General features: G+C 41.9%; 1 protein-coding gene across 1 annotated transcript in view; it reads right to left on the bottom strand.

Moving 5' to 3' along the window:
* Positions 1-6029: 6029 nt before the first annotated feature.
* The window catches only part of N4BP2 (NEDD4 binding protein 2), a 47613-nt gene continuing 33370 nt past the window's right edge, over positions 6030-20272 (bottom strand). The window contains exons 11-18 of the mRNA XM_060246282.1: positions 19217-19256; positions 18188-18417; positions 16998-17116; positions 16333-16468; positions 15242-15430; positions 12913-13081; positions 12147-12270; positions 6030-9838 (exon numbers count right to left, since the gene is read on the bottom strand). Of these exons, the coding sequence (XP_060102265.1) occupies positions 9793-9838; positions 12147-12270; positions 12913-13081; positions 15242-15430; positions 16333-16468; positions 16998-17116; positions 18188-18417; positions 19217-19256 (1053 nt within the window). The 3' untranslated portion in view covers positions 6030-9792. The remainder of the gene's footprint in view (positions 9839-12146; positions 12271-12912; positions 13082-15241; positions 15431-16332; positions 16469-16997; positions 17117-18187; positions 18418-19216; positions 19257-20272) is intronic.

Raw genomic sequence — 20272 nt, 5'->3', positions numbered from 1 at the left:
CAGATATTCAAACTGTTGGAAGTTCCCTTCAGCTACTATGGCCAATAGGTATTGCTAGATCTGTCCCTTTTTTAAGTCCTCTGCAGAACACACAAGAAGACAACATTGGATATATCCCGCCCTCTATTCCAGATTTCAGAGTCTCAGAGCAACTCACAATCTTCTTTATCTTCCTCCCCCACAACAGGCAGCCTGAAAGGTGGGTGGGGCTGAGAGGACTCTCACAGCAGCTGCCCTTTTAAGGACAACCTCTGCCAGAGCTGTGGCTGACCCAAGGCCATTCTAGCAGATGCAAGTGGAGGAGTGGAGAATCAAACCCGGTTCTCCCAGATAAGAGTCTGCACATTTAACCACTACACCAAACTGGCTCTCACCTCATTCTTGAGGGCTCACTTAAAGGTATACATATATGGAAACACAGCAGTCTTCATTTGGTGAGGTTGGAGCTGTATCACCCACCACTTCATCAGGCAACAGATCCAAAGGTAGTTTGGATCCATGGTCTCAATGGGAGACCTATTTGCCACGGGAATCACTCAATTGGTGTTATTGGTGTTCTGGGGGGGGGGGGGAAGAGGATGGTATGAGTGGCTGAGTGTGGGAATGGTATGGAACCCAAGGTGGAATCAGGTAGCAGATGAGCACTGAATGGATGTCCCCAGGAAGGGTCATAAGGTGGACATGGTTAGGCTGGGCATGTAGCTGACTGAAATGGCACGAATCAGGGCAAGCCATAGAAAGCAGGGTGTGGCAGAACTAAGTGCGATGGACTCAACTGAGGTGAAATAGTATGTCTTCTTTCCGGCAAGCAAAGCACAGGAGGGAAGTTCCAGCAACACTTTACCTTCTGAGAGGGAGTCCTCCTGTTTGTGGAAGTGAGGAGACTGGGTTCTTGGAACTGGAAGGAGGTCTTACTCCCAAATGGTGGGTTCTGATACCTCTGAGGAACCATGGGAAGCCTCTCTGTGGTGAATTTTGAAAAGCAATTTCTTTGCTTTTCAAGCCATCAGAGATGAGGTAAGAAGAACTATGACTACAACGAAGGGGGGAGGGGAGGAACGAGCAAAAGCTAGGACTAGTCTTCTCAGCTTGGCAGTAAAAAGAGAACTGAGGATGAATTGTGCTTCTCCTTGCTCATGCTGCATGATGGTTTCAGCCTCATGCACCGAGGGAGGAGTGCCTTTTCAGTTTCTAGAAACTAGGAAATTCTCTCTGAGGTGGTTCTACACATATGCTGTCCCAATGTGTGACTGCACAGAGAACTGAAAATGAAGTAGCAGTTCTCCAACAGCTCCTTACCTGTTTTCCTACTCTCTCCAATTTATTCTCCACTTTCTTTTTATACTGCCAACTGAGAAGTTGCTTTCCCTTCTTCAAACTGTCAGTATCTATTCTGTCAGGTACTTCGAACAACTTAACTATCTCAAGAGCAAGACTCAAGTCCAGTAGCACCTTAGAACTAGCAAGATTTTTGGAGGATACATTTTTGTGAGTCAAAGCTTTGGGAGCTTGTTGGTCTCTTAAGGTGCTACTGGGCTTGAATGTAGCTCTTCTACTGTAGACCAGCCTGGCTACCCTTTTGAAAATTGTCTCAAGTAACTATTTCCAGCAACACATAAAGACCCGGAACCATCCAAACCACAGAGATCAGCCCCCCACCCCCGCGGAGAAAGTAGAGAGAACAGTGGTGGCACAGTAGAAAGCAGAATATAAAACAACTGCGCCTGAAACAAATACGTACTTTACTCTTCCATTAAAGTAGAAACATTCAAAACCTTTTATAAGTGCACAAGCATCAATAAATCAACATTACGATTATAAAACTTTAAAAGCCAGAGTCCCATAAAGAACAAGTCAATTTCACCACGTGACTCTGGAAGAGTTCTCACTCCTTAATGGGTTATAGAAAATCCCACATAAATTTCCAACACAAAGTCTATCCGCAAAACTGGGCTTCAAAGGGAAATTTGCCTTCACGTGATCGCCATCTTGAAATATCACGTTTTGCTGAATGCAGCTTTTTCATAAGCCGATGAAATATAAAAGGTACAATGCTCTTAACAGTTCTGTAACAACTCCCAAGGTACAATGCTCTAAATGGTTCTGCAGCCATGTTTCTATTTTCCTTCAGAATTTCCAATGGATAAATGGGACAAAAAGGCCTCCAAAATAATTTCAAACTGGCACTTCACTCTAGAATTGCTCAAAGCCCCCAAATCTCCAGGAGTTTCCCAACCTGGATTTGGCAACCCTACCCCCATCCCCTGCTGAGGAGACCTGGCAACCCTATCTCTTGCTATCACTATGCCCTTTTCACCAGGTACTGTCAGTACAGCAAAATTAAAGTCAGGCTTGTCTGCTTTCCCTAAGGAATTTGTGTGTGTGTGTGTGGTTTCTCACTGCTGTCCCATTCATGTTGGAGGCAACAGGTGTTCTCAGGTCATTTTGTGTGACATCACGTAGAAAAACCTTACTAAATGAAATCATTGGAAAACTCCATCTACCATGAGGAAGTGGTGCAATTTGTGTAATCGTCACCTTTCCCTGAAATACTACCGTTTTTTTCTGAATTCACAAGTTCATTGAGCAGTTACCCACATGGACTGTGCTTTCGCTTTCCAATTCATAAGAGCCAGGGGATGAACTGTACCCAGCCCGTCTGGGCTAAAATCCTCAAGCAACTGGGCAGCCTTCCAGACGAAGTCACCACCTTCTCCTCTGTCTGCTTTCACAAGAGGGAAGGCTTTGTCAGAAGGTTCTGCTCTGTGATGGGAGAGCGGAAGAAGGCTGGGCCAGAGTTTCTGGGTCAGTTACCTAGGGAACAGGCTCAATTGAATGAAAACAACATTTAAAAACCCATCAGAAATAAAATTTAGAAAGACCCAGAAAGCAGAAGTTCTTCCTGGCACTTGTTCTTTTTCAGGACCTGAGTTCGATCCCGGCGGAAGCTGGGTTCAAGTAGCCGGCTCAAGGTTGACTCAGCCTTCCATCCTTCCGAGGTCGCTGAAATGAGTACCAAGTTTGCTTGTAGGAAAGTGTAGATGACTGGGGAAGGCAATGGCAAACCACCCCATAAACTAGTCTGCCGTGAAAATGTTGTGATGCGATGTCACCCCAGAATCAGAAATGACTGGTGCTTGCACAGGGGACTATCTTTATCTTTTACAGATATCCATTTTCGGGGTGTTTTCTACATGGGGATGAGTTTGTGTGTGATTTCCCGATTGCTGCTGCAGCCAATAAAACACAGCAGCAACAGGGCTTCTAAATGGCAAGTATCACTGTGTTTTCCCTGCCTTAATCCCGACAGCAACCTCCCTTATCACCAGAGCTTTAAATAATAAAAAAAATTGGCCATTGATATACTGGGGAAAGGCATATCTCCGCAACAAAAAGGACTAGAGACTGTGTTTTTTTTAATGAAAGGTGGTAATTTAGAGTACGTGAAGATTGTTATGATGTAATGATAAGCCAACTGCCTTTTTCTTTTTTAAAAGCAAAGCCCATTAGGGGCGGGCAGGGAAATAGGCACTGCCAAGATCCCGTCCACATGGAGGCCTGCCTGGTTTTGCTGCAATATTTCCCAAATTATCACAGCAAAGTAGGTTTGGGAAAGATCACAGGAAAGACTGGAGAAGACCTGGAGGTGTACAGAAGTACCACTGTGCTGTGGAGAAGTGGCCCTGGTTCTTCACAGCATGAGCTGGGGCAGACAAGATGTCCAGGGGAAGTGGACATAGTTAACCTAATGTTGGTTCATTTAATTGAAGAGGGCGCATGAGTAAAAAAGCAGCAGGATGCTCATTGACAACAGAATTTAGCATAGTATCATTTGCAACCTCTAGTGGTGGTGAAGCCACATTACTTTTTGATTGCTTTTAAAACCAAACAAGCACTTACCGTAATCTTCTGGGGCCAGTTTATGAGGGGTGCACTGTATTTTACACAGAACACTTGACAATGAACATTATAGTTCCCTCTCAGCCTGACCCCGTGCACATTTACTCAGAAGCCGATCTCATTGTCGTTCATGAGATTTACCGATTAAGTACACACCACCTCTGTCAATATTAGCGGAGCAGCAATCTATAAATATTTTTAAATAAACAGAGTAAGTGCTTTCATCTTCAGTGTTTCCCTGATAAATGGTTTCTTTGCTTGTTGTTTCCGGTTTCTACAGACTGGTGTGGAGGACTGGCTATAGTGCTGGACTAGGATCTAGGACTGGGTATTGGACTCATTTGTTATAAGGGCCGGATCTGACATAAATGAGACCTTGTCAGGCCAGGCCATGTGTGTACCTATTTCAGATCAGGTGTCAGAGATATAAACTTTATAAAGACACAAACACAATGTTTTTTTTAAGCTAAAAAATAAAACACGCTTAAAACATTAGCATGTTGGTCTTAAAGGTGCTTTCTATTTCTCCCATGGGATCCAGAGAACTGGGGAAAGGAAGCTCTGGCTCTTTCCTTCCTTCTCCAAGGGACCAGGAGGGGGAAGAGCCTCAGCCAATAGATGGAAGAGAGGCTTGGCTCAGCAGCTCTGCTGTGCAATTGAGAGAGCCTGGCAAAGCAAACTGCCTCCCCCCCTTCCTCCCCAAGGGAGGAGCCTCATCCAATGAAGAAAATAGAGGTTTTGCTCTGTAGCTCCTGTGTGATTGAGCAAGCCTAGCAAAGCAAGCTGTGATGCAGAAGGAAGCAAGAGAGAGGAAGCAGACAAGAGCCAGTTGCTTGGGGGGCCTGATAGGAGCCTTCTGGGGGCCTGATTCAGCCCCCAGGAAGCATGTTTGACACTCTTGATCTAGGAGAATTGGGTTCAGATCCCCAGTCTGCCATAGAAGCTTGCCAGGTGACAAAGGCCTATTGCATATTTCTCCATATAGTTCTTGTTGCTGCTGCATATGCAGACACATTCACACTGGTGATGTGAAGCATCCACACAACAGTTTTCCTTATGTTGTTTTTTTTTTAAATCAGCCCCATTCACAATTGCCATTTCCTCCCCCTTGCACTGGAAGGCTTTTTTGTGATTTTAAAAATATTAGCAATTTCTAGATTGTGGCAATAAATTGATAGAATAACATAAGGGCTTGTGCCCTTATTCAATTTCAAAAAGGGCTTTTGAGCTTGTGCCTTTTTGAAACTGAATGTCTTAGCTGGACATCAATGATGTTTGGTTACAGGATGGCTCTTGGATGAAGCTTATTTGCGAAATGTGGTATATGAAGTCGATGGACACGTAAAGGGAACACAGTACCTTTGGAGCCTTTATCTTGGGAGACTGGATCAACCACGGTTTATGGAACTTATTGTGATTAAATTTTCCAGGGGAAGCCTCTTTTGATTGGACTCTTTGCATTCTCCTTGGAACCTTTTTGAAAATCATTGTGGAATCCATCCCCTTATAGAAACTTCCTGTATATTTGTGGTATCTTTATAAACAATTTGGACACTGTACTTACTATTCATATGTTTATAAATTTCTTCATACACAGTAATTTTGCCTAGAATTCCACCCCTGGCTTCTCCATATGGAAAAACTAGATTGCTAGACTGTAACACGTCACCCTGATGCTTAGCTGACCAATGAAGAAAGGATCACTTTTTTGTATAGCCAGTCCAGTGAACTTCCACTAGACATTTTAAATGTTAAACCCAGAGGATTACACCTTAAATGCTCAACAAGTATTAGTATAGAGCTCCCAGTGTTTGAAGAGTTCACCTGCATCATCTCGTAAGTTAACCCTTACAACAGCACTGCAAGGTAGGCCAGTATTATCCTCATACTGCAGGTGGGGAGGCAAGCACACATCTGGCTTCAGGTGACATTTAAACTAAGGACCTCTCTGAACAAAGCTCATTCCATACCCATGATGTTGTTCCAGCTGAAAATCAAGACATGCATAATTTCCTAAGTTTTTAACTTTGTATTTCAGTAATTTCTTTAAAGAGACTGATGCAAAACTTCACTTCTGGTTCATTTTCTCTCAGTGCCCCTTGGAAAAAAAAAACAGTATGGGATCATAATTTATTAAACTGGATTTTATTTTAAATTCTTCACATAAAAATTCTACAAGCTAACAGCAAAGTATTACAAAAAAGATAGGAAAACAGAGTAGCTTTATACACTTTCTTAAAAAAATCTTTTAAAAATAAGAATCCATCAGTGTACTGGCCATTTTTTTAACATGACAAAAGGGAAGTACGATATTGGATTTTAGTATATATAGTTTGAAACTAGAGCTATCATCATCTACTGTCTGTTCAGCAGGAGAGACAACAGCTTCTCCCTTCCCTTGAAGTGGACAAAAAAAAAATCACTATTTTTCCCATATGAACATTTCTGACCAGTCTTGGCCACTTGCATGGCAAGTTGTTAACATACGACTTGGGCTCACAGATGGCAGCAATTTCTTGAACTTATGTTGCCAGGAAAAGCCCTGTGGCAGCAACCGGAAATTGTTGCTAGCCATATACGTCATCATCTTTTACATATTGCACTAGTCCATGCAAAGTGTGGAGGACAATATATATTTTGTGAATTAGTCTGTAATGCTTGAGCACAGCATAGGTCAGACTTTATGTACTATATTCTAGAATTCAGTGTGTTGCACTCTGTTTATCTGTCCAGGAAGAAAGATTAGGCAACATTCTGGGAAGCCTGAACTGCACACTTCTTCAGATTAATGCAAGTTATATTTATAGAATTACTTTCCATTAAAACATGCTAATCTCTAATTTCTCTAGGCACTTTCTCTTTCCCCACCCCTAAACCCACCACCCTGAGTAAATTTCTTTCCTTTTAAATAGTTGCATTAACAGTTTGGCAGCATTAACAATGATACTTATTCATACATGCTCATCAGATCTCCTCGCGAGGTTAATCTGATATGACTCCAATAATATAAAAGGGTAAACAGGTTATATTCTAATCTAATATGACTCCAATAATATAAAAGAGTAAACAGGTTATATTCTTTCCCAGTTTAAGATATCGGACTTTTCATATTAACAAGACTTCTGATTAAGCTGAGAAGAATTAGGGGACATTAAAAAAATAAGTTTTTATTCTACAATGGTTTTAATTTTTAAAAACAAAGCTGGCTGTTTCTTTTCTGCACATGTATATAACTTTCAAATGGTTATTTCTCAATAACAATCAACTACAATTCTAAAAGAAAAGCTGGAGGGTACAATCTAGATGTCAGTTTTCCTGAGCTGGTGTCACTGGAGTGAGTGGGATTTGCACAAAAGGCAGTTTTGTAAAGGGAGCTTTAATACCAAAGCAAGAATACATCACTGACCCAGAAGAAAATCAGTTATTAACACCAGTGTATTAAACAGGCAACCTGGGCCCTTCACGGCATGGTTTTCCTACACAAATGCCTCTTCTTTTGTAGGGGGAAAAAGTGTGTGATTGATACAAATATGTCCTTTTTTTTCTGCTTACACAAGATGTGGGGAATCATAGTTTCCCATCAATTGAACATGAAACAAAAGGCATACCTGTGTAGCAGCAATGCTAAAGTGTAAAGCAGCCTTAATTTAGATCAAATTCTTGACTATGTCTTTGACTAATCCAAGAAAAAGTCTGAAAATGCACCTGTCTTTTAACAGGAGCAGAAACAGAACTGGTTTCTTTAGCTATCTGGCATTGCATGCAATTAAAAAAAAAAAAAGAAGCCTCCATTATCAAGTCATTTTAAGATACAGAAGAGGTGCCTATTTTTCCACATAACTCTGTAAAATAAAAAGGCAGTTCAGTTTTTTATGCCATTGTCTCTTCTGCCAGGCATTTTTCTTAAAATAATTCTCATCTTTCACATTAAAAGTTCCATAATAACAATAATTTCCCCATCCTGTAAAGAGGCTGCAGTTAATTTATGCGCCACTATTTGTAGAACATACCAATATAAGGTTCTTGATCCAGGGAAGTGGAATAGCAGTAGCAAGCTCTGTACCTTCTCCTTTGCTCTGTGACCTCTTCCCCCACCATCACCACCACTGCCCTGGCAATCTTTTGCACTTCAATGAAAACTGTTTACTTGAAGAATCAGGGTGACTATCGATAAATGCAATGTAGACAAAGATATCATATGAGTTCATTAAGCCAGTAATTGTTGTAGGGACTTTTACTGTGGGCACAAAATGTGTGTGCAAGTTGTGTTGTATTCTAAGTAAAAGAGGCATCTGGGTTGAAAATATACCCCCTTAAATATTCACTGTATGCTAAGGAGAAGAAAAAAATATTTCACATTCCTGTTCACATAATTCTTGGTATGCAACCTGCAACTACTCTAAAAATGCCAAGAAATTAAAAACAACAACCCACAAATGAATTTCAAAGGGCACTTGCATTTCAACTCTGAAAAAGGAAAGGCATACATTGATGGCATATTTTTTTCTTGATGAAAATAAATTTTAAAAACATGTTAGGGCTGTAGTTTGTTTCTTAGGGAGGCACCGAATCCCAAGGGAAAGATTCAACCCTCTTAATTTTATAACCAGCATTATCACATGGTTTGCTATTTCAAAATGTGTCTTAAAACATCTTGAAGTCAATCACCACTTGCCCCCAGCAACAAATTCAGGCATTTAAAAACCTGTATGAAATAGGCTGCTATGGCAATAACAAAGAAAGTTTTTTCCTAATGAAACTTCATGAACTCTCCTTTTTTTACATGAATAAGATGTTTATGCTTTAACAGCAGCATGGCCAGAAATTCAGTAGATAAGATTCTTTTCACCACAGCACACTGCAGTGGGAGAGGCTGCTATTTAACGACTGCAGTCTGCAGAGCTGCTGATGGCGCAAAAACTGCCTTGAATTGGCAATCTCCTGTGCATCAATTCTGCCAGTCGGCTGGCATCTTTTCTAGAAGAGTGCCTGATTCTTATTATGTGCTCTTCTGGAGAATTTTTCGTCCCAAAGAATTTGAGACCACTGTCCCAAACCAGTGGCTTTTCTGATGGCATGTGTACGGGACCCAATTCATAGAGCTCCAAAGGAAAAGGTGCTTCCCTGTGCATTCCAATGCGGGGAGCAGTTGCGTGTGATTCGGCATGGGCCTGATCCCAATACTGAGGTCAATAAGGAAGTTGCTGCTTACATTGAGCTGTAATTCACAGGAAGGCCACAGAGTTTATGACCAGGGTGAATTTAGCAAATCATCTATCCTAGTCACAATAACTAGATCATTTAAAAATTCCTCATGCAGCACAGGCAACTGGAATGAATCTTTGTCACTTAAGGATTTCTTTTGCCCCACTGTGAGTGCAGGGAAAGGAATCCAGGGTATAAATAACAGACAGGTCTTGTTACTAGATCCAGTGGGTCACTTCTTTCCTCCGACTTCCAGCTGCTTCTGCTTCTTTGAAATAATCTCGGGAAACGTACAAAAAGAGTGACTTGCCTTTTAAACGCATGCAGAGAGTAGAAAGAGTTAAAAAAAATGCAGAGCCAGGGATCGCACAGGTATTCTCTGTATCGGATAAGAAAATAGGTGTTTTTGAACTGGAGCCAAAACTTCTTGTACAGAAGGGCTCCTAAAGACACAGACTTTCTGATAGCGAAAGGCCTGCCCAATACTTCCCTTTACAAAAATGAATCCAAGAAATCTCAATCAGGTAGGCAGGGGGAACATGCTGACAAACACACCATCTAAAGACCAAAGTAAAGCGTTAATAGGAAATATGGTTCTCTAAAGAATAGGAGAGTAACCCTAATATACTTGGAAGCTGCCTGTTTCTCAATACTCTCAGATTCTGTAGTCCTCTTCGCAACATCCTTTTACTTCAGCATGACCTTCAAGCAGCCTGGCTTTATTTCCGTGAACCTGCGAATCAGAAGATGCAAGTTCAGAGATAATATTATGAATCAATCACTAGTTTAATGTTTGTTTATTAGGGAAGTTTCTATGCTGCTTTTCCATTTGAATGAATGCCTGAAGCTGCAAATATTACACAAAACACAGCAAGAACAATATCCAGAAATACAGTCTTATTAAACATGAGGTAATTATCAAGTTCCTTCAAAGAAGACATTGAAGAAGACATTGGATTTATATTCCGCCCTCCACTCTGAATCAGAGCCTCAGAGCAGCTCACAATCTCCCTTTCCTTCCTCCTCCATGACAGAAACCTTGTGAAGTGGGTGGGGCTGAGAGAGCTCTCAGAGAAGCTGCCCTTCAAGGACAACTCTGGACAGCTATGGCTGACCCAAGGCCATTCCAGGAGCTGCAAGTGGAGGAGTGGGGAATCAAATCTGGTTCTCCCAGATAAGAGTCCGCACACTTAACCGCTACACTAAAAGGCCTTTTGGAAGAAATCTGCCTCCAGATTTTCCAGAAAACATGTACTTTTACAGAGAAGTAAATTTCATAGCCTAGGAGTGATGGCCAACCAAACCTTTGAAAAAGAACAGACTCGTGCAGCAGGTACCTCCCACCCCGTTTCTCAGGGCTGGCTGGTGGCTGGAAAGAGTCCTTCAATTACATTAAACATAACCCCTGAGGGCTTTGCAGATCAAAACGAACTGGGTCCCCAAACAGTTCATAAAATACTGAGGCTCACTGCAGAGGCCTCCTGTTAATACTTTGGCCACAACATTTTGTACTAGCTAAAGTTTCTGGACCGCCTTCAAAAGCAGGCCCATGTACAGCACATTGCAGCAATCTAACCTGAATGTTACCAAGGCAGAGTCGAGAGTGGCCAAGGCAGCTCTCCCCAGGAATGGCTGCAACTGGCAAATCAACCTAAGCTGGTCAAGAAGCACTCATAGCCACCTCTGCCTCTGCTTTATCTATGGACAAAAAGGAGTCCAGGATTATCTACCACCTGCTAGCCTGATCCTTCAGAGAAAATGCAACCAGTTTGGTGCAATGGTTAAGTATGCGGACTCTTATCTGAGACCTGGGTTTGATTCCCCACTCCTCCACTTGCAGCTGCTGAAATGGCCTTGGGTGAGCCATAGCTTTTATGGGAGTTGTCCTTGAAAGGGCAGCTTCTGGGAGAGCTCTCTCAGCCCCACTCACCTCACAGAGTGTCTGTTGTGGGGGGAGAAGATATAGGACAGGGGTGGCCAATGGTAGTTCTCCAGATGTTTTTTTCCTACAGCTCCCATCAGCCCCAGCCATTGGCCATGCTGGCTGGGGCTGATGGGAGTTGTAGGCAAAAACATCTGGAGAGCTACCACTGGCCACCCCTGATATAGGAGATTGTAAGCCGCTCTGAGTATCTGATTAAGAGAGAAGGGCAGGGTATAAATCTGCAGTCTTCCTCCTCCTCTTCCTCACTGTAATCTGTTCTTTGGACTTTACTCAGCTTTACTCCTTGATCCACAACACTTCCCAAATGTATTCATCCAGCCCAGGTTGGAAGGGAAAAGGGATATAAAAACCTTTACTAGGCCTAATAAAAGTATCTACTATCTTGCAAGTTTATTCTATATACCCAAAGCTTTGGGCTTATGTTTGCTGAAAAAAGAGAATCTTTGCTCCTCTCCCCATGTCATGCAACAAACTGCCTTTGCAAACCAAAGAAACTTTGAACAGCGAATTGCAACATGGTAGTCTATAAAGTCTGAATTGTACTGGGCATGCCCAAGCCCTTAAACACCCCTAACGTGTCCTGGCCATCACATTAAAAACCTGTGCTTTATTCTCCATGAAAAGATGCTTTCAAAAGTAAAAATACAGGAACATATCAGAGTATTAGGTGGGGTCTGAGGTAACTAACAGCTGCAAGAGATAGAAAAATTACACAGATTCACTCTCTATGCCCAGATTCACCAAGCCTTCCATCTTTCCTTTGTTATTTCCCCAGTTAGTTTATAGTAACTCATTCTCAACACTCTGCTTTCACTTGTTTCCATCTTTTCCATGCATGTCAAAAACTGTAAAACTGAACAATGGCTATTACTATATTAACATGGTATAGGCGAGATGCATGAAGGCTGTAGCTTCCATACAGAAATGTCACCGAAACAGGTCATATCCTTCAGATCTAATGATGTGTGCAAGCAGCTCTGTAAAATTCATCCAAACCCTCCACTATTTCTTTTAGAAGTAACCAAATCCCCAGGGTTTTTTTTTAATTTGATAAATGCAGGTTGTAAATTTTTAGCCTGAGCATTGTTTAACTCACCTGAATTTGTGGCTTCCCAGATACTTAATGACTGCCGGTCTGATGCGAGCAACCCCTCCCTGACTATGGTTTCCCTTTCCTGTGATCACGTAGAGATATGGTTTACCACCAGCCTGGTTGCATTCTGTAACACAGGTATGACAAGGGTCACAGCGTTCTCTCTTCACACACAGCTTTTTAAAAAAAACAAAACTAACGGTATAAAAACATCAGTAAGTGAAGTTATCTTCACTTTCTTTCTATGAACGTATGAAATTGCCTTAGAATGACTCAGATTATTAGAAAGTTCAGCCCAGTAATATCTACTGTCAGCGGCCTCAACTTGCCAGAGATTGCTCCAGTCCTGTTATCCAGGGCTTTTTTTGTAGCAGGAACTCCTTTGCATATTAGGCCACACACCCCTCATGTAAACAATCCTCCAAGAGCTTACAGGGCTCTTAGTACAGTTCCTACTGTAAAGCTCCAGGAGGATTGGCTACATCAGAGGGGTGTGGCCTAATATGCAAAGGAGTTCCTGCTACAAAAAAAGCACAGCTGTTATCCCTAGGACCCTTTATCTGGAGCTGGCCAGAGACTGAACACGGGGTCTTTCATAAGCAAAGTTTTGAATATGGAACAGTGTCATGACCTGTGTTTTTTCCACTGGCAGGGGGGAAAAACAACAGGACAATTTCCCATGAAAGTTTAATATATCCACTGTAGTCCATGCAGTGAAGTCCAAAAAAGCCAAACTGTTTTATGAAGAGATTTATTTATTTTTTGGTACCTTCTGTCTTCTCCTGCAGTACTCTGGACAGATGGTCCAGAGCTTCATCCACATGAAGACCATGCAGATCCAAAAGGTTTTCAGGCAGCAGGGAGGCGTTCACTTTCTCAAAGATTTGCATGGCAGCATCACGGTTTGCTTCTTTCATCTTCTCCTCATGAAGGCGGCCCTTTATTCAAAACACACAGCAGCTGTCAAATCACAGGGGGCAACCTAAGAGCTGCGCTGAATATCAGGACTCAAAATGTAACTCCATGATCAGGGAGCTGTTATGTCCCATGCCTCAAGAACAACGAGCTGTTTGGCTGGATTGTGTTTGTATCAGAAGATCAAGCAAAGTCTGATCAAACGAGGTTCAGGCTAAGGTAAATGAGACTGTGCAAAACAAGAATAGAGATCAGAGAGGAAGAGTAAATATTATGCGATCTCTAACTGAGCACAAGAATAGTTGCTGCAGAACTACGAAACTCTGCCTTTTAGCATTAAGAAGCATACACAGGAGTAGTTTAAAAATACAATTCCTTGTGTATAATAAAGGCTAGGGCAGGGGTGGCCAAACTGAGGCTCAGGAGCCACATGTGGCTCTTTTGCACATGTTGTGTGGCTCTCAAAGCCCCCACCGCCCCATTGGCTGGCTTGGAGAAGGCATCTAACTCTTTAAACCACTTCGCCAAGCCAGCCAAAAGCTTGGAGAATGCATCTGAAGTTAATGTTGCTTTCTTTCCACTTCTCCCTCCCCATCTATTTGCCTGCCTGCCTTTGAACATCCGACATTCATGCCTTGCAGCTCTCAAACATCTGACATTTATTCTATGTGGCTCTTGTGTGAAGCAAGTTTGGCCACCCCTGGGCTAGGGTATACCCCTTCCATCATGCACTGTATGCCTGTGTTTCTTCAACAGCAGCCAGATGGCGTGACTCTCACTAATGAAATGAGGTTCAAAAGTAGATCATCATAGAGCATGGGAAGACTGCCATTCAGTGGGAAAAGTCGAACATTCTTCTGGGCATGCTCCAAACTCTCAGGTGCATCCAGTGTAGCCCAATGATAGTAACTACTAAACCAAGGGTGTCAAACTCATTTGTCATGAGGGCCGGATCTGGCATAATGAGACCTTGTTGGGCTGGGCCACGTCGGGTTGGGCCATGTGTGTACCTATTTAAGGTTAGGTAGCAGAGATATAAATTTTATAAAGGACACAGACAAACACAAATATATATTTTAAAAAAACTTTAAACATGCTTAAAACATTAGTGCTCATTGGTCTTAAAGATGTTTTCTTTGTATTTCTTGCATGGGATCCAGGGAACTGGACAAAGAACGCTCTGGCTCTTTCCTTCCTTCCCCAGGGGACTGGGGGGAAGGAGCCTCACCCAAGGGAGAAAATAGAGGTTTTGCTTGTAGCTCCTCAACAATTGAGCAAGCCTTGCAAAGCATGCTTATGCTGAAGAAAGCAAGATATAGGGAGAAGGAAGCAGTTGACAGCCAGTTGCTTGGGGGGCCTGATAGGAGCCCTCCAGGGGCCTGATTTGGCCCCTGAACTGCATGTTTGACACCCCTGTTCTAAGCCATTCTATATTGTCTTACATTAATTCTCTTTCAGGGTATCTAGATGGAAGCTTGCAGAGCTTTAAGTAGCTATAGTAGCTCTGCATTGAGTGTACCAAAGACAGAACCCTTCCGTGCCCGACTTGCTCACTGCAGAAAGCCTATACTTGTTCTGTCTAGTCCCTGGAGGAGGACCAATGTACGGGAAAACCTCCAAACATCTTGCCTGTGGAGACTGGAAGGATTCGAACAGCAGATCTAGTTCCTCCAAATCAGAGCCATTTTACCATAAACTTTATTTAATCTATTCTCCTTACACTGCTTTAATGCACTGAATCACAGTGGGTTTTTTTAAATCAGTTGATCATAATAGTAGTATACTATTCCCGTAAATAGATTCTTCTCAATAAATTGAACCAAAAGGAACCAAAGTTTCATTTCCACATATGTAAAACATACTCTGGACTGCTTGTTGGAAAACTTCCTTAACAGTCCATAGGGAGACCTCATGAAGATGAATAAATCACTCAAGTCATACTTGATTTGTGGCTCTCTAGTATTGAATACCAAAAGCCAGGGCTTTTTTTTTTTTTTTTGCAGAAAAAGACCACCAGGAACTCATTTGCACATTAGGCCACACCAATTGATGCCGAGCCAGCCGGAACTGCATTCCCGCTCAAAAAAAGGTCCTTTTTGGTGGTTTATGGGAGCCACAAAATAGTCCACATTTCCATTATAGAAAGTGCATACTGCATGATCACTACTAATAAAATAATTTACCCGTTGTACATAAAATGCTGCAACAGGCTTCATTCCCATGCGATAGGCCTCTCCAGCTTTTATCAGACACTCCTGCCACTCCTTCTGGTGAAGAAAAGCCTCTGCCCTGAAGTCATCGTATCCTGGGTAGCTGAAGTCTTGGAATTTCTTCTCAGAGAGGATGTCATCAGTCTCCTTGAACTTTTTGGCCTATAATTCAAAACAATCAGATCACAGTCAAATGTTGAAAGTCACTTTAGGTTCCCAGTCCCACTGTGGAGAAAAGTGAGGCAAAAATGAACAGACTGATTCACTAAATAACATCATCCCCCAGATGTTCATGTCAAAATAGCTATGGGGAAAAAAACCTACACTAACCAAGATGAGCCTTTCCTAGGTATTAATATTATTAGCTTCATTTACAGTCCACCTTTCTTACTTGGACTCTTAAGGAGATACAAACAATCAGCAAGCAAGTTACAAAGAATGAGAAAAAGATATGAATGTAACAGCAAAGATTCTTGTAAAACAGAATAATGGTGTAGGGCTGGGCAGGGCTGGAAGGACTACAGGTATCAGAAAGACTATTCAGTCATCAGCAGGCAGAGTACAAAATATGATAAAGCAATTCAGTCTAAAAACATTTTTTTAAAAATAAAACAAGATAATGCAGTGGAACTGAGACCAAAGACTTGGAAAACATTTGTCTTATATAAAGCAGTGCAAATTTAGAAATATTATTCTATTTTTTTTGTATTTTTGTATTTACATGTGTGTATGTGTGAGTGTATACCTGGAAGTCATGGTGACCTCTGGTGACTGACCCCTACTGGGGACCTGAAGGATATTCAAGGAGGTGGCTGAATGAAGCCTGTCCCTGCCCCTTGACTGCTGGTATTCCAAGGAGGTCTCCCATCCAAGTACTTGCCAAAGCTTTTGAGATCAGGCTTGCCTGGGCTATTCAGGGCAATTTTAGCAAGATTCAGGGCAATTTTAGCAAAATCAGGCGACTGGTCTGGGAACTGTTGCTTAAGGCAACATAGTCAGAGGATCCATCTCTCACTAAAACCAGAGATTATGTATTCGTAATGAATGCACAGAAGGACCATTACCTTTTTTTCTCGGCTCTTCGAAACACCATAAGAGGACAGAGCGATACCCTGAGCTGTTTCTTTAGCTACAACTGTTTTTACAGGGTCTGCCTCCAGGACACAGTTCAGAAACTGGACCGTTTTTTCCAAAGAATAACTACGGCAAATAAAAAGCAAACAAAGTACAATGAATAATTTTGGACATATATAATCAAATGAAAAAAGGAACATCCTCCTATAACAAGAAAGGGAGGGATCAAAGTATTGATATTTTTTACCTTATACAGCAATGTAGTTTGCAAATGATGCATTCACAACAAGGCAAGGGCTACAAAATCAGGCCACTGCCTCTTCTGCCAACATGCCTACACTGGCTAAACTTTTAACATCTTTTTCCACAATGTGATCTAGAGCAGAGAGGTAATCCCAAGGCCCATCTCTTGTCCAGAGTCATCATCCCATCACATTCCACATTATAGCAACACCTTAACCCAGTGGAAACACTGAAGATGGTCAAGCATGCAGAATGAGTGCATGGCTGTCACTTGAAAAATCCGGGGGAAACCAAGGATAGGTCTATAAAGGAACTCATGCTTTTTTGAAATTATGTCCAGTAATCACTTCCTGTTCTACTGATAATGCACCATGTTACAAGATATTAACGATTTACAACAAGTAGAGCTTACTTGTAATCCTTGAAGATGTCCATTAAGAAGTTTGGGCTAATGGTTGGGAACATCTCCAGTAACTGCTTCTCCTTCAGGATGGCAGCACAGTCTTTTGCAGCCATGGAGGGAAAACGTTTCTAATCCAGAAAACAAAGTATTAACTGCAAGTCTTTTTTCTAGAAGTCTTTTTCTAGAAGAACTAATAATGTAGCTGAATAGAAACTAGGAAAAGAAAACAAGCCATAGTTTTTATGTGTGTTTGCTACTTGTTTCACATAATTTGTGGCTATGTTCATAAAGAAGCACTGAAGAACAAAAAGGTTGCATGCAGAACTGTCTTCAAGATGCTTTTGGAGACAAGTGCCTTAGGTCTACTGAAGCCAAGGGATGTTTTAATTCCAAGTATACTGTACGTTTTAATGGTTTTGGTAAATGTAAGTAAGAACTTAAGAGCAGCCCTGCTGGATCAGATCAGTGGTCCATCTAATTCAGCATCCTGTCTTACACAGTGGCCATCCAGTTCCTCTGGAGAGACAACAACAGGGCATAGAGGCCAAGGCCTTCCCCTGATGTCATCTACTGGCTCTGGGATTCAGAGGCTGACTGCCTCTGAATGTGGAGGCTCACCCTAATAGCCACTGACAGACTTATTCTCTATGAATATCTAATTCTCCTTTTAAAGCTGTTTATTCCTGTAGCTACTACAATAAAGGTAACTATGAACTGAAGTAAAAGAGAAAGGGACAAACCTGAATGTCCCACAAGAGAGACAAAACAGTGTTTCTAGTTTTTGCTGCCTGTGCAACCCACAGCAGAGTTACACCCTTCTAAGTCAAGGTTACACTGACTTCAATAGACCTTAGAAAGGTGCAACTTTGCTTAGGAATCCCTGTTAATATGTAGTTCCCAGCGAGCCACATTCTTGGCTATCAAGAACATACAAAATTTTAAAAAGTCATGGAAATGAAGCTTTATGCTGGCTCAGAAATTGTTAAAAATCGTTAAACTATTTTGGGACAAATTCTGAAACACAGTATATTTGAATTTAACTGGGTCCTGGGAAAGATACCTAGCAGAAGGCAAACTAGTGGCAGAGAAAAAAAACTGCTGATAATGAATGGAATAAAATTAATCCCATCTCTGTTACCATTGCACACTGCAGTTCAGCGCAGGATGGCAAAGACATCTTTAGTAAGTAATATTCATACCAGATCCTGTTTTTCGTGCAAAGCTATTTCTTCAGACATTATTTCCCGGAGTGAAACTTTTTGTCTCTGGACATTCCAGTGATCCATGAAGGGGAAAGTTTCTGAAGCTGCTGTGCTTTTTGTAGATGGGCAAGATGCTAAGGAAGCAGTTTTTTGCGCTTGATGGTTTATTTGCTGAGGAAAGATACTGTCCATATCCTGTAGACAGAATTGCTCAAATTGTGTAGGATCTTCAGAAGCAAGAAAAAGGGAAGGCAATTAAGAATTAAGCAGAACAGTTACACGAAAGGTCAAAAAAACAATTCAAATGCATTTCATTTTCTTGTGTTTCTAGTGGGACATCTAACCTTAATGATGGGCAGCAACATATACAATCAGCAAATTGCAACTAGTATAAATGTAACAACTCTACAGATGTAGTATAATTTAAATATTTTGCAATGTTGCTCCAATGAAGAACATGCTTCATCATGAGGACACAAATTATTAAGAAATGAAGTTAGGACTTGGACAACTTAACAAAAATGATGAAAGATGTTCACTAATCAGTTTGGTGGTTTATATTAAAATTTGGAGAACCAGTCTGGTGTAGTGGTTAAGTGTGCGGACTCTTATCTGGGAGAACCGGGTTTGATCCCCACTCCTCCACTTGCAGCTGCTGAAATGGCCTTGGGCTAGCCATAGCTATAGCAGGAGTTGTGCTTGAAAGGGCAGCTGCTGTGAGAGCCCTCTCAGCTCCACCCACCTCACAGGGTGTCTGTTGTGGGGGGAGAAGATATAGGAGAGTGTCACTCTCAGCCTAATTAACACCACAAACTGGATGCTGTCAGGATAAAAACGAAGGAGAGGAGAACAATATTGTAAGCCACTTTGGTCACAAGATAGTTAAAAGGAATACACACAGAAATAATCATGCTCCCCTGCTGTGTCCAGGGCTAGGGTTCAGTAAGGAAATAAACTCATTTCTCCAGATGCACAACATTCTGAACAATGCAAAGGCCAGTGCAGTGAAGGAAAATATATGCTTACCTTCAGCAAGCTTATGCAATTCTTCTCTCTTCTGCCGCTTCTAAATTAAAACATGTTGATGGATTATATACATGTTTTAATTTCAAAACACTTCCTAATTTTTGAAAACAAACAGTGCAATCTTAAACACAGTCGCACCATTCTGTGTCCATTAATTACAATGGCCTTAGACGGATGTAATGCTGTACAAGACTGCACCGTAAGATTAGTAATATTTACTTGCATCAGTGATTCTTAACAGAAGCCACATGGCCTTCAGGGATGCTCTACACTAGGCGTCCTCAACATGGCGCCCATGAGTTCCGCGATGCCTGCATGTAAGAATATATTTTGTATTCCTTTTAAAAGGCATCCTGTTAAACAGAACTTCTACCTGAAATATTGAAGAGTTACTATTAGAGTTATGCATAACCTCATGGCGGTTTGGCATAGCCAGTTTGGTGTAGTGGTTAAGTGTGCAGACTCTTATCTGGGAGAACCGGGTTTTATTCCCCACTCCTCCACTTGCACCTGCTGGAATGGGCTTGGGTCAGCCATAGCTCTCATAGGAGCTGTCCTTGAAAGGGCAACAGCTGTAAGAGTTCTCTCAGCCTTACCTACATCACAGGGTGTCTGGTGGAGGGTGGGAAGGTAAAGGAGACTGGAGACTCTGAGATTCAGAATATAGGGCGGAATATAAATCCAATATCTTCTTCTTCTTCAACCGTTTTTCTGGTGCCTGCCAAGTGTTTTTTTTAAAGCGGGTGGGGCTGTTGCCTAGCAGGGCTTCTGACTGGCTATAAGGGATGTGATTTGCACTGCAGATTTTGCAAAAGTTAATATGGCAGCAGATGCCACCACAGTATAAGGATCTCCACTTAGAGTTGCCAGGTCCTCTTTGCTCTCTGGTGGGAGGGGTGGTTGGGAGGGAGCTCTCTAGGAGTGCAGGAGGACATCACCATGTGCAATGTATGTCCCCATGATGACATCACACGGAAGTGACATCATCAGGTCTGGGATGCTGTCACTTCCATGTGATGTCATCATGCTGGGGATGTTCCACCGGGTGGTGGGGTT

Source organism: Heteronotia binoei, chromosome 9 (assembly GCF_032191835.1).
Source record: "Heteronotia binoei isolate CCM8104 ecotype False Entrance Well chromosome 9, APGP_CSIRO_Hbin_v1, whole genome shotgun sequence".
NCBI classification, from domain to species: domain Eukaryota; kingdom Metazoa; phylum Chordata; class Lepidosauria; order Squamata; family Gekkonidae; genus Heteronotia; species Heteronotia binoei.
The sequence above is the reverse complement of the archived record's forward strand: the minus strand, read 5'-3'. Positions and strand labels throughout refer to the sequence as shown.